Below are 12192 nucleotides of genomic sequence, written 5' to 3' on the forward strand. Positions count from 1 at the left end.
TCTTTTAATATAAATATACATTCCTTTATGTATCGTATATCATCCATGAACATGGCAGCTTTTGTAGATAATGAAAGCCATATGTCGCACGCACCCTACAAATAGGAGACTTAATACATGCAGATTGATTTAAGGTTATTTAATCCGCTTAGCGGATTTTTACAAACGTTTGCACATCGGTCAGCTAATCATAATGCAGGAATTACAATGAATACAACGAAAAAATAATTATATTCATTAAAACAAATGCATTTGTCAGATTGAAACTGATCGTGTACACGGCTGACGCATGTGTATAAGTCTCACTGCATTTGCTGGATGACGTAAAGAGGGACGAAACAAACAGCAGACCGTTCAGGTAAAGAGGGACGAAACAACAGCAGACCGTTCAGGTAAAGAGGGACGAGACAACAGCAGACTGTTCAGGTAAAGAGGGACGAAACAACAGCAGACTGTTCAGGTAAAGAGGGACGACACAACAGCAGACTGTTCAGGTAAAGAGGGACGAAACAACAGCAGACTGTTCAGGTAAAGAGGGATGACACTTCAGCAGACTGTTCAGGTAAAGAGGGACGACACAACAGCAGACTGTTCAGGTAAAGAGGGACGAAACAACAGCAGACTGTTCAGGTAAAGAGGGACGACACAACAGCAGATTGTTCAGGTAAAGAGGGACGACACAACAGCAGACTGTTCAGGTAAAAAGGGACGAAACAACAGCAGACTGTTCAGGTAAAGAGGGACGAAACAACAGCAGATTGTTCCAGTAAAGAGGGATGACACATCAGCAGACTGTTCAGGTAAAGAGGGACGACACAACAGCAGACTGTTCAGGTAAAGAGGGACGAAACAACAGCAGACTGTTCAGGTAAAGAGGGACGACACAACAGCAGATTGTTCCAGTAAAGAGGGACGACACAACAGCAGACTGTTCAGGTAAAAAGGGACGAAACAACAGCAGACTGTTCAGGTAAAGAGGGACGAAACAACAGCAGATTGTTCCAGTAAAGAGGGATGACACATCAGCAGACTGTTCAGGTAAAGAGGGACGACACAACAGCAGACTGTTCAGGTAAAGAGGGGCGACACAACAGCAGACTGTTCAGGTAAAGAGGGACGACACAACAGCAGACTGTTCAGGTAAAGAGGGACGACACAACAGCAGATTGTTCCAGTAAAGAGGGATGACACAACAGCAGACTGTTCAGGTAAAGAGGGACGAAACAACAGCAGACTGTTCAGGTAAAGAGGGACGACACAACAGCAGACTGTTCAGGTAAAGAGGGACGACACAACAGCAGACTGTTCAGGTAAAAAGGGACGACACAACAGCAGACTGTTCAGGTAAAGAGGGACGAAACAACAGCAGACTGTTCAGGTAAAGAGGGACGACACAACAGCAGACTGTTCAGGTAAAGAGGGACGACACAACAGCAGACTGTTCAGGTAAAGAGGGACGACACAACAGCAGACTGTTCAGGTAAAGAGGGACGACACAACAGCAGACTGTTCAGGTAAAGAGGGATGACACAACAGCAGACTGTTCAGGTAAAGAGGGACGAAACAACAGCAGACTGTTCAGGTAAAGAGGGACGAAACAACAGCAGACTGTTCAGGTAAAGAGGGACGAAACAACCAGACTGTTCAGGTAAAGAGAGACGCCACATCAGGTTCCGGTTAAGTGCTCTGCACGATCGTCAGTATAACCTTCGGAGAAAGCTAAAACCGACTCAAGCGTCTTGGTTAGAGGATAGGTTGACGTTATTTAACAGTTATTTAACACCACCTGGATAAGAGGTTGTTTATGTAACATCTGTATGTGAGATAGTTTAGTAAAACAGACGTGTGTGAGGATTTTTGGTTAAATATTGTGTGATTGTTAAACGAAGTGTCGTAAAATACATCCCAATTTTTCAAGTTTACAGCATTACGATTTGAGAAAAGTCAACCCAGCAAAGATGAGTGAAATTCACGACTTTTTGAGAGACTGCTACGACTCCACTTCTGTAAAGTGCGACTTCATCTGCGCTGTCAACGACTGGAACCTGACGCCCAACATCAAAAACATCGTGTCTCAGATACACCCTGAGACGATGAAGAGGTAGGTGCATGAGATATGATGTGTGTGGGATGAGATTTTGATATGCCCTGGAGTAGGTCTGTATCTCACGTCCATGAAGCGTGCATGATGAGAGCTTGATATTCCCTGTCTCTGTCTTATGTCTATAAAGCGTGTAGGATGAGAGCTTGATATTCCCTGTCTCTGTCTTATGTCTATAAAGCGTACATGATGAGAGCTTGATGTTCCCTGTCTCTGTCTTATGTCTATAAAGCGTGTAGGATGAGAGCTTGATATTCCATGTCTCTGTCTTTAGTCTATAAAGCGTGCATGATGAGAGCTTGATGTTCCCTCTCTCTGTCTTATGTCTATAAAGCGTGTAGGATGAGGGCTTGATATTCCCTGTCTGGAGTAGGTCTGTGTGTCATGTCAGGCGTGTAGGATGAGAGCTTGATATTCCCTGTCTGGAGTAGGTCTGTGTGTCATGTCAGGTGTGTAGGATGAGTGCTTGATATTCCCTGTCTGGAGTAGGTCTGTGTGTCATGTCAGGTGTGTAGGAAGCAGATATTGGAGCTTGATATTCCCAACTGTTTTGGGTACTTCTGTATCGTTTTTCTGTGGACGAGAAAGCAGAGCGTAACGCCTTGTTTTGATGGATGAAAGATATCAAACTCCCTTTAAGTATCCAGGTGTTGCTGTAACAGTTAGGACAACAGGCTACACAGCATCCAACACTTTATCATCTGATCTGAGGTCCAATGTGTGTGTGTGTGTGTGTGTGTGTGTGTGTGTGTGTGTGTGTGTGTGTGTGTGTGTGTGTGTGTGTGTGTGTGTGTGTGTGTGTGTGTGTGTGTGTGTGTGTGTGTGTGTGTGTGTGTGTGTGTGTGTGTGTGTGTGAGATGAGGGTTCGTAGCCATAAGTTGATGGTAAAATGATTAGGAAATCATGCCAAAATGGGTAACTGTCCTGCCAACTGGTAACACACGAATATGGGATCCTTGTAATTGGACTCGAATTTCTTTCTTTCTTTCTAGGTATTACGGTTGCGGACTCAATACCCCCGAAGGCATTGAAGGGAAACGTGTCCTTGACATTGGATGCGGATCAGGCAGTCTCGTTTTCCTCCTCAGCAAATTAGTTGGCCCAACCGGAAGTGTAGTTGGTGTGGACCTGTCGCCAAATCTTGTAAGTGTCACGTGGAAAGTGTATACAAGAAAATAGATTCAGTAAATATATTATGATTTCATCATAATTAAGGTACTCCTACCGTTTGCAACATTTTGTAGATGCAAGTATTCCATTATCTCCATATTTTTTTTATCTCATTGTAAAATGAACTGACACATATCCGATCCACATAATCGTAATCATAATCATCACAATAATTGAAATTGTAGGAATATTGCCATTTTCTGTTGTCAGATTGCCGAGTGTGTGAACAGGGAGGACTATCACCGCAGCAGATGGGGATACGACAAGAAAAACACGGAGTTCTTTGTCGGAAACGCCGAGAACATGTCCCAGCTTAAAGATCAAAGTTTTGATGTCATTGTGTGAGTGGAACAAAGTTTATAACTTCTTTATTTTATAAATACTGAAAAGGACTATCCCCTCTAGATAACTATGAAGCATGCTCACGCTCCGAACATCTAGGGAAGGCTTTGCAACGAACAAATCCAAGGTGAATTTTCATCACAAGTTTCACTTTCTTCACGTCTATCTCCTGACTATGGAATTACTCGCGGTCAAGTGTTAGAACACTATTCGCCCCAAAAACGTCTTAAACTGGCCCCTGAGTCACAATTTCTGAAACCTTTGCCCTTTTCTTTGAAATCAGGGTTACAAAATTCAATCTTTTAAAAGTTTTATGGTAGACACGTGGACATTTCCAATTTGACCTTTATCATATGTTCCGGGTTTTTTTAGGTGAACAATTGGCTTGTCTTTGCATGTGCTTGTGATTTTTAAGAACACCAGGTGTCATCACTATATGATAATGATAAATAGATACAGGCTCATGATATAGACGGAATCGGACAAAGGACTCGGCTTTAACAGATATTTCTAAGGACTATGGAAAGTGTTTTGTCGCATGTATGTAATCGATTATGCAGATATAGTGGGACAAACATAGCCCTAAATGTTTCTGCTTCTGTTGGTTTGTAAAGCCTATGGTGCATCCAGCCATCAATATATGCTTCTCGTTCTGAAGGCCTACTGTTTCTCGACACTTGCGGTTTCTGTTGCTTTTTGTTGTTCAAATGCAACATAATCGTACCTGGGTAAAAGGGAAGTGGAAAAAGACAGATCATGCTTACTTTGTCCTTTTTACATTCACAATGCAGTTTTAAATGATTAATGATTCAAATTTGATTAAATAAGTGAACAATGAATTGTGCATATTGAGGGCAATAACATCTATCTTCATTTTAAGAGATTTATCTGTATATTGACAATGTACGTTTGAACAGATCAAATGGTGTGTTTTGCTTGATACCAGACAAGTCAAAATCGTTTGCTGAAGCGTACAGATTAATGAAGGTAAGTATAAGTATAGAATGTCCGAAATTCTATACACAAGTATTAGTTTTACTGATTTAAAGAACCAAGAGGTGCATGTTTACATTCAGGAGGTATCAATGGTGCGTTTTCAATTTAGAGGTTTCGCACATATATCTGTAAATGTCATTCAATTCTGACCACGTTAGCGTTAGGTTTCGACGTTTATAGGTATCAAATCGAAGTTGGATCCTCTAAAACTGAAAACACCCTCTTTATCTCCGTTCTACCATGGCACAATGACAAACCAAACGCAAACTGTCTGGTTATGAATGAACTGATCGGTGTGATAAACATAATGAACCTAATGTTTGGAGTAGGTGGAAAGGTGGAACTCAAGGATCGGTGGATATCAGCTTAAGTCTGCCTATATGTTTGCTTCATGTACCCAAACAATAATGTTCACCAGAACTCTTAGCACATAACCCGTAAGCATTATTATAATTAACACTCCAAGTGTGTGTTCGTCAAGTTTTCGTCCGGAAATATATTGCAATAGTTGATGTTAAGAATACAGGAACAGCAAGACGTTATTTACTAACGTTAGTGACGTAATATCAATATTTGAGGACAAATCTTTCTGTGTCTGGACTATATTCGAGATAATAGGGTTCGAGATTATTGTTTCTTTTCTTCCCGATTCAGGATGGTGGTGAGCTCTACTTGAATGACATATACGCTGAAACACCAGCCCCCGCCGAGCTCAGGGACGATCTGAAGTTTTGGGGTGAGGCTGCGTGTTCTTAATGTCTAATAGTTTTATTTTGTTTCTTTGTTGTTTAACGCCTGGGAAATATTCCAGTCATACAGCAATGACACGTAAATAATCGAATATGGACCAGACAAACACGTGATTGATATTATTAGCAACCTCCTACGCTTTGAGGTCACCAAGTTACCGAGCCTGACCGACTGAGTCGTTAAGTCGCCGCGATAAACAAGCATATGTTGCTTTGGGCCTCTTCAAACCCAGAATCCCAATATTTTACTTATCAATAGTATTGGAACACGCGATGACACAAGTGTAAAAGTCATTTTTCTCATAATGGACTTTTTGATTGGTCCATTTAGGATGTCCGAGAAAGCTGTGATAAAAATAAGACCATATCAGAATAAGATCCCGGTACTCGTTCAGAACCAAAAATTATATCAAAATGAGGAGTTGACATGGATTTTTGAAAAACATTATTCATACACTGAATCATAGGAAAAGCATGTCTTTTGAAAAGTTCCATTCTTGTGGTTTTGTTAAAGTGCATAGACATTCGAAACGAAGCCATTCATAGCTTCAATACGCTGAAGATGGAAAGCTTCCGATTCCCAGAGTACTTGTGCAGGATATTTCTGTTTGTGTGAGTGAATGGTTGCATGTTCTGGTAGATTGGGCTGTGACTGGTTCCCAGCTGCCAGATGAGTTGTTGTCCTCGGCCAAGGACGTAGGCTTCTCCCCGCCATACCTCACTTCCGTCGGACCTATTGACGTCAGCGACAGTTTCAAAACATTGCTTCGTGAGTACTTACGTCACACTGGCGTCATTGCCTTTAGTTGGTTAATTGTAAAACTCGGACTGATCTGTCTTGTGTCCAGGGGGGTAAATGCTGTACTTGAGCCTGTGACCTCTCATATAATTTGTAAATTATTATTTTTGTAAGTAGTAGTAGTAGTAGTAGTAGTAGTAGTAGTAGTAGTAGTAGACTAGTAGTATATTTAGATGATTGCTAAATTGGCTTTGGTTGGTCCTAGATGAACTAAATAATTCCCCCGGGACTTCACGTGGTGTTATCACAGTTTATTACGGAAACTATCATTTTAAATACCGTTGTGAAACTGAAATGTTGTTTACACATGTTAGGGGCGTGGGTCTCTTTGAACGAAATTTAATGTTTGTGATGGTTTGAATACGTTAGTCCACTCAGATCCGATATTTACTCGTTGAAATTGTCATACAACCTCTTGGTCTACCCTTTACTTAAGAACCAAGTGACCTACAAATTGCATTAAAGGAAGGAGTGTAACATACTGTCAATATGAATCGACTTCTTTGGGGTAAAAATTGCCCAAACTAGTTAATAATCTTTCATCCTAGACATATCAATACACAATAGTGATTTAGTGACCACCCAACTTGTTTTACCAGATCTATGAGGCGAAAACAGTGACTGTGAATAAACTCATGTACAATCTTCATGTACAACCTTTTGATTTTGTGCATATTGCCATCGTATGATTTCTGTAATTATGTTTCAACATCAACATCGTCAGCCGGAAGAAGGTACCTTTGCGCGGGCAACCGGATGTTCCGTTTAGGAAGCGGAAGTGACAGAGGACCAGCTTCTGTGACGTACAAAGGCAACATCAAAAATCATGAGTCGGAGTTCAAATGGGACGTCAATCTGACCTTTAAGGTGAGACGAGTGATAGAAACCATTCGTAATGTTTGACCAAATCCGTGTACACGTTTGATCGGGCGCGAAAACATGTTTACATCTCTATCCTTAGAGGCTTAGGACAAGTAGGGTGAATGTAAAACAAATGTCATCTGAAGTTCACTGAAAAAGCTTCATAGGATATACTGGACGCCCTCATAGATGTATCCGAACTTAGGTATGGGACATTTAGGCAAGAAGTTGGCACCCTATATGCATCAACTGTGCTCCAACCCTTGCGCAGACGAGTCGGAATTTCTATTCGGAGAGGGAAAATCAAAATGCTTATGAAATAGTCGGAATCGTACAATGGACAATATTAACGCCACACTCAGCAACATTCTAGCTATGTGCCGGCAGACAATCCAGTGATTGATATTATGAACAAAGATTCACACCCGCCAGGTGCGATAGCACGTACTAATAAGTTACGTCGTATATTGTGAAGATCATAGTTTCTTGAGTATCTGTACCAGCAAGGTGTCCCCACGTGGTGTAGAGGTGATTGACGATCTACCAGTACATTTGCCGTATGGACGTTTGGTGTTTGGATTATCAAATATTTAAATCTTTAAAAGGCGTAACTAATAAGGTAATCTGTCTTGTGTAGTATGGTTTCATCACCAACCAGCTGGTCATTGTTAGGATACAGTTTCTGTTGTTTGTAGGTCATCACTGGGCATACCAAGTTTGAATACCCCCCACCCATCACTCTATACTGCTTGGGTTACATGGTTCATTTCGTTTCCTCGTATCCCTACGGAGACATCAATGACTGACTGATCTGACCAAGGCTCTATTACCTGTAGACGACCATCGTTAAGAATATTGCTGAGCACGGGTTCCACAACAAATACGCTAACTATATTCACTGCCAAATGCTCTTAGTGACACTCAACAGACCAGGGATGGATAAATTCTACATTCAATTTAAAACGCTAGTTTAAAAATAATATCTCTGTGGTATTGAAAACATTATTGGACGCCTACACATACACTGATATTAGGTTTTGGCATTGAAAACAACAGCTGTTTGCAAAGTAGACACTTGTAATGTAGCTCCACCATTTTAACTTCACTTGTAGATAGTTATACGAATATTGTTATTGTTAATGAACTGGTCGTGGTTGTGTTTGAATTAGTCTGGGGACAGATGGTATGTATTATGGCTCTGACAATTGTTCTGACAGTTTTCATTCCAACACTTCATCGTAATTATCTACGAGTAGTATTCCAGTATAGACTGATGAAGGCACTAATCACATGAGAGACCCGTCGGGTGGTACCTGGTAATGCTTCTATCATATAAACACTGGTATTTCAAACAAATGCAGTCCTTTGTTTAACAAATGTTGTCGTTGGGAGAACTAAAGTCTTATGTTGGCTTCACTTCTTGGTTAGGTACAGGTTAATGACTAAATTATTACTATAAATCAAATGTCGTGTTATGTGATGTTTTATCAGTAAATTTAGGATTTTGCATATATTCTTTGGTCACAACACAAGAAGGGCATTTGGTTTATTTCTTCAATCTCAGTTTGATCGGTGAAATAGAGAAATGTATAATACGCGTGCGTGCGTACGAGAGTGCGTGCGAGTTAGTGTGTGTGTGTGCGTGCGTGCGTGCGTGCGTGCGTGCGCGCGCGCGCGTGTGCGATCTAGCCATTTGCACAAACATTAGGAAAACCTCTAATATTTGAAAAATCCTAACTGTGTCAATTGCAGAAGATTCCATGAATCTGGAACTTAGACCTCCAGAACATAATACACAAACAGTTAAATGTACGAAGCTGGTACTCGTAACACAATAATAACCTCTAACATTTGAAATTCTTCTTGTGCTACCTGCACTCATAATCATGCATCTAAACAAACGCAAAAACATAAACGAGGTGCATCATACTATCTTGTCATCGAAAAAAGAATTTTCTTTATTAATGTTGATTGAAAACCTCCAACAGGATCAATGTTCCAGGACGAGGTTGACATGATTAAACTCGTTGGTCTTTGATCTTCTGTATTCTCGCATTTGAATCATTCCACTTATTTTCACACAGCATAAATATCAAAATTATTTCATTATTGGTCATTTACTTAAATGGTAATGGTAAACATCTGGATTGCAGAATACGCAGTTCATTACATTTTCATTACACTTCTAATAGAATGGATTGGCATATACATTGTGTTGCACATGCACGTTAAATCATATATTCTCAAATTATCATAGAAAAGCTACACAGTGTGAATACTTATATATATGGAATGCTTTGGTGATTGATGTCAGGCCAAAAGCTAATGGATCATAAACCCTACCTGTTATCAGTTGTAAATATGCCATGTCCTATCTCACAAATAGATCGAACTCATATAACCCTGTATACATTTCAACTAGAAGTTATCTACGACATAAGCCTATGATATCAACTGTATGTAAATTTAGGAAATGGCACTTACTGCACCGGAGCTCGGGAACTTGTGTTTACAAACAAACAAGCATTTTGTGGTGTTGGGACAACGTCTTACGATACTAAAGGTTAAAGGGAAGTGCTACAGTGTAACAGTGTTGCCAAATTGCTATTAAAGGCTACCAGATGGTTACAAATTGATGGTATCGAATTTGAAGTTGACTTTACAGATTCAGTCGGTATATAACACGTCAATTTCTCGAGAAATTTTGGTCACTGTTGCCTCAATTTGGAAAAGTCCTCCACAAGTCTACCTTAAAACCTTTCGAAGCTTTACTAAGGCCTTGAATACTGTAACCCTGATCAAACAACTTTTGAGCAAGAGTCGTATGACTCTTTACGATATTTTTGTAGAAGAGTAAGTTGACTATTGAGCCGACCCTCTTGTGAAACCTTCTTGATGATAGTTTTTTGTTCACTCTGAATCTATATATATTGATATAAATATGAACTTAACGAGGCGATTCCACTAGCACTTTTATTTCTAGTGCTATTTAACCATTATTGAACTATTACAGATCATCAATATACCTGGAGCTTAAGTTAAACTTATAGGCCAAATTCCCTTTTTTTATTTTGCCAATCCAAACAGCAATCCGATTCGTGCAGAAAGAAACATATCAGCAAGAAATGGAGCACAATTGGTGCCCATGGAGAATGCCAGCCCCTTGCCTATGTGCCCTGTCCCCAAATTTCACATATAAATTACTAATAAGTAAGGTCAGCATTTCACGCATATTGTTTACACAGTAAGCTTTAGATGATATTTGTTTTCATTTTTGAGAGTAGAAATGCAACGGTCACCCGTAAGTTTTCCTTTACGTTTGTCTTGTGTAAAAAGGCAGTCTCTCAAGGTCAAAAGACCAACGAATCTCTGCGCTTACAGTGTTAAATGACAACGATGTTCAACCAAATGAAAGTACGCAGGTAACAAGAACAATGAATAAATGCTGTCACATCTATCCTAGTCAGTACAAACAAATGTCCAAATTATTTCAGAAAGCATTCTACCCAACACACTGAATACACTAATATCCCAGCTCTCAACAAATAAAACTGTCATGGCGGCCCGTACGTCATGTTCAAATCTACATGAGACTGCAGTCGGCAATGTCAAATTAACCATTGTTCTCGTGGCCTCCGCACGATGTTTGATATCAATGTAACGGTCGAACATATAACTAAGACTCGGTTGATATATTTAAAAAAAAACATACGTGATGAAGACTCTACATGTAGCATATACATCCTCAGGAAATTGTCTAATTTCCGAATTGCTCTGGAGACGGTGGTGCAGCCTAGTGGTTAGAACGTTCGTACTGATTGGGTATAATGAGTGAAGCCCATTTCAACTCCTAAGTGTGTTTATTTGTTGTTGCTCTCAGCAAATGGTTCTCACTGTGTGACGCCATACCAAAGTGTATTGGTGCATTGTCCACGACAACTTCAATGTTCATTCCACATTCAGTCGTGGCAGGACAGATTAACTACAGTAATATAAAGATCGTGATATCATCAACTCAAGTTGCCCAAACAGTGTGTTATTTGTCCTTTCGTCAACGACAGTTTCTTACCATGTCAGACTGTATCATGTATTGTGCTCGACAACATGAAGGTTCATTCCACATTTCAGACAGGGGAGGCAGTAACAGTAGACGGGGCACTCGCCGCCATCTTGGCCAATACTCGCTACAGGGATTCCTTTGACCTTCAAGACACTTCCGGTCCGGCCGAGACAAGGCGGGTAAGTCAGCCGTACATTTCTAACACCCCTCTTCACATATATTTATCTTAGAGGCACTCATAAATGCGTCTTTTTAGAATACAGCGGGTGGGTGAACAAGTGATTGGAGGGTTCTACTTCCCACATACTTCCTACAATTTGTGGAATCAACTCTTAAATCGGCCTAAATTCCTACTTCACGAATGGTCGAAAACCGGAGTAACAGCGGTACAAAAGCTCATCCTTATTAAGATTAGTCAATTAATCATTTGAAAATATTTTGTTTATTTTTTCGCGAAGTTAGGCATGTCTTTGCAAATTGTATATATAATCAAGTTATTAACCTATTTTGACAGCTTACAAACCCCTACTATCTTGGTACTCTTATGTAACTTTGAAGTCTAACGGTCAAAACTATTCATTGCCATTGTTCTGTCTGTTCATATCAATCATAGGTGTACTACAGAGTATCTCTTGCTGCTTCATGGTCACCTTCTATTCCATGTGCAATAACCTTTAGGGTAAAGTTTTCCTGTATGTTTCAGTGTCAGAATCCCTTTGCGTATTTGGACCAGCTGTCATCCCAGGGTAAACGTCCTCGCTGCATCTTCACTGTGGGGGTATACCTGTGATGTCAAACCACAGCTGAAAACGTGTTGATTTCGTGTCAGACCGTCGGTTAGAAATACATCAATTTAAACTGTGTCTGTATGCGTTCCTGTTGTTCTTTCATCCCATTCCATTTGTTTATTTGTGCTTGAGACCAGTGAGACTGCCTCTGTTTCATATTTAGATCGACCGCCTCCGTGGTCTAGTGGTAGAGCGTTCGCCCGTTGAGCGTAGGGTCCGGGGTTTGATCCCTGGCCGCGTCATACCAAAAGACGTTAAAAGATGATACTTGTTGTTACCCTGTCTGGTGCTCCGCATCAAGGCGCTAAAACAAGGACTGGTTGGCT

General features: G+C 40.5%; 1 protein-coding gene across 1 annotated transcript; it reads left to right on the forward strand.

The window, feature by feature from the left end:
- Window positions 1-277: 277 nt before the first annotated feature.
- LOC139463987 (arsenite methyltransferase-like) lies at window positions 278-11868 on the forward strand. Its single transcript, XM_071245465.1, has 10 exons — window positions 278-358; window positions 1926-2101; window positions 3094-3244; window positions 3482-3612; window positions 4531-4600; window positions 5264-5345; window positions 5999-6127; window positions 6882-7024; window positions 11147-11257; window positions 11782-11868. The coding sequence occupies exons 2-10, from the start codon at window positions 1959-1961 to the stop codon at window positions 11866-11868; spliced, it is 1047 nt and encodes a 348-aa protein (XP_071101566.1). The 5' UTR covers window positions 278-358; window positions 1926-1958.
- The last annotated feature ends 324 nt before the right edge of the window (window positions 11869-12192 follow it).

The sequence above is a fragment of the Haliotis cracherodii genome, unplaced genomic scaffold (assembly GCF_022045235.1).
Source record: "Haliotis cracherodii isolate W230 unplaced genomic scaffold, xgHalCrac1.p SCAF_16, whole genome shotgun sequence".
NCBI lineage: Eukaryota > Metazoa > Mollusca > Gastropoda > Lepetellida > Haliotidae > Haliotis > Haliotis cracherodii.

Coding starts and splice junctions, on each gene's coding strand:
- LOC139463987 (XM_071245465.1), top strand. CDS start 1,959: ATGAGTGAAATTCACGACTTTTTGAGAGACTGCTACGACTCCACTTCT. Junction 4,601..5,263: donor AAGCGTACAGATTAATGAAG/GTAAGTATAAGT, acceptor TTCCCGATTCAG/GATGGTGGTGAGCTCTACTT. Junction 11,258..11,781: donor GTCCGGCCGAGACAAGGCGG/GTAAGTCAGCCG, acceptor TGTATGTTTCAG/TGTCAGAATCCCTTTGCGTA.